Raw genomic sequence first — 1,575 nt, 5'->3', positions numbered from 1 at the left:
GGGGGGCGGCGGGGGGGGGGGGCGCTCCTCGGGCAGGGCTGGAGCCCCCCGGCACCGGGGCTCCCCGGGACGTTGGCTTTGGGCTGCTTTTAGCTGCTGCCGCCCGACTCTGCTCCCCGGGACGGCTGCGGTCCCGTTCCTGGAGAGCGGGTGACAGCATCCCCACCCGCATCTTTTGGGGGTGTCAGTGGGCCAACCCCCCTCTTCAGCGTGCAAAGGTCTGACCGCTCTCACGGGGGCTCTGGGTCCCGTCTGGGACTGTACCGAGGTTCGGGTGGAGGGAGGAGGATGTCTGGGCCCCCCGTGGTACCTTCCAGCCCAAAAACCCACCCAGAAGCCTTTGGGAGCCTCCCCTCTGCCCTGCTCATGGGGAAACTGAGGCACAGCACATCAAGATGACTTGCCCGGGGTTTTCCAGCAAGGCTCGTGGCAGGGCTGGGGCTCGAAGCCGGGCCCCGGAGCTCGTCTGTGCACCCCACAGCCCAGCCTGTGTGCAAGGAGCAGGGCCTGACCCTGCTCCCGGGAGCTGCGGGCGTCACTGGAGGCTCTCAACCCCCCCTGTGCGTGGGGGGGGACTGGAATTTTGGGGTCTTTCCCCGCGGTTTGGCAGTGAAGCCGGTCTGACCCGCGTGCGTTGCTCCCTGCAGGCGTGAAGAAGAGGACTAAAGTCATCAAGAACAACGTGAACCCCGTATGGAACGAGGTGAGCGGGTCCCCGTCCCCGTCCCTGTCCCCGTCCCCGCGGGGGACAGCCCGGGCACAGAGGATGCCGTGGGACCCAGCAAGGTGCCCCAGGTACAAGGGGCTTGCGGGGGCCCAGTGATGCCCTGGGGTTGCCACCCCGCGGAGGGTTTGGGGCCGGTCCCCATCACGGGCCGCTTCGTATCCGAAATTCCGGGCACCGGCAGCGGAGGAGCGGGACTGAGCCAGCTCCGCACGGCCCTTTGCTGCAGCCTTTTCCCCTTCCATCAAGATCTTATCAGGGCTAAGCACGCACATTAAAAGAGGCTGTTTAAAAATATTGCAGCTTGAGGGGAAAACAAGTGTGTTTTACTCATCAGCCTGGCCCAGGGGAGGATATTTTTTCCAGCACCTTCTTCCTTCTAACCCTGACCTGTGCTTTCATGGGTCAAAATAAAAAAAAAAAGGGGTTTTGGTGAGCAAACTGACGCCGTTTTGGTGCAGAAACGCTGCGTGCCAGCTCCCATCGTTTGCTCCTTCGCTTTTAAGCCTTGACGAGGCGAAGGCCTTTGCCTGGGGAACGTTTTTTCTGTGTGTCTACTGGGATATTTTGCTGGGGGTGCTGAGGTTTGTGCCAAGGGGCCGGGCCGGGGCCGTCAGTGCCGTGACGGTGAAGCGGGTCTGGCACTTTGGTTCTCCTCCGAGAACCGCCGGCGGTGCCGGTCGATGCCGGCGTGAGCATCGCGGCCCTGGCTGGGCGCTGATCCTGGCTCCCCTCTCCTCCCCTCCAGGGCTTCGAGTGGGACCTGAAGGGAGCTCCCCTGGACCCCGGCGCCGAGCTCACTGTCGTCGTGAAAGACCATGAGACCGTGGGGAGAAACAGGTAGGAGAAGC

General features: G+C 63.6%; 1 protein-coding gene across 1 annotated transcript in view; it reads left to right on the top strand.

Annotated features, from left to right (window-relative positions):
* DYSF (dysferlin) overlaps positions 1–1,575 on the top strand; it is a 109,167-nt gene that overhangs the window by 9,040 nt on the left and 98,552 nt on the right. Inside the window, exons 2-3 of the mRNA XM_009320898.1 lie at positions 648–703; positions 1,473–1,564. Coding sequence (XP_009319173.1) covers positions 648–703; positions 1,473–1,564 — 148 coding nt within the window. The remainder of the gene's footprint in view (positions 1–647; positions 704–1,472; positions 1,565–1,575) is intronic.

Source organism: Pygoscelis adeliae, unplaced genomic scaffold, assembly GCF_000699105.1.
Source record: "Pygoscelis adeliae isolate BGI_AS28 unplaced genomic scaffold, ASM69910v1 Scaffold273, whole genome shotgun sequence".
Lineage (NCBI taxonomy): Eukaryota > Metazoa > Chordata > Aves > Sphenisciformes > Spheniscidae > Pygoscelis > Pygoscelis adeliae.
The sequence above is the reverse complement of the archived record's forward strand: the minus strand, read 5'-3'. Positions and strand labels throughout refer to the sequence as shown.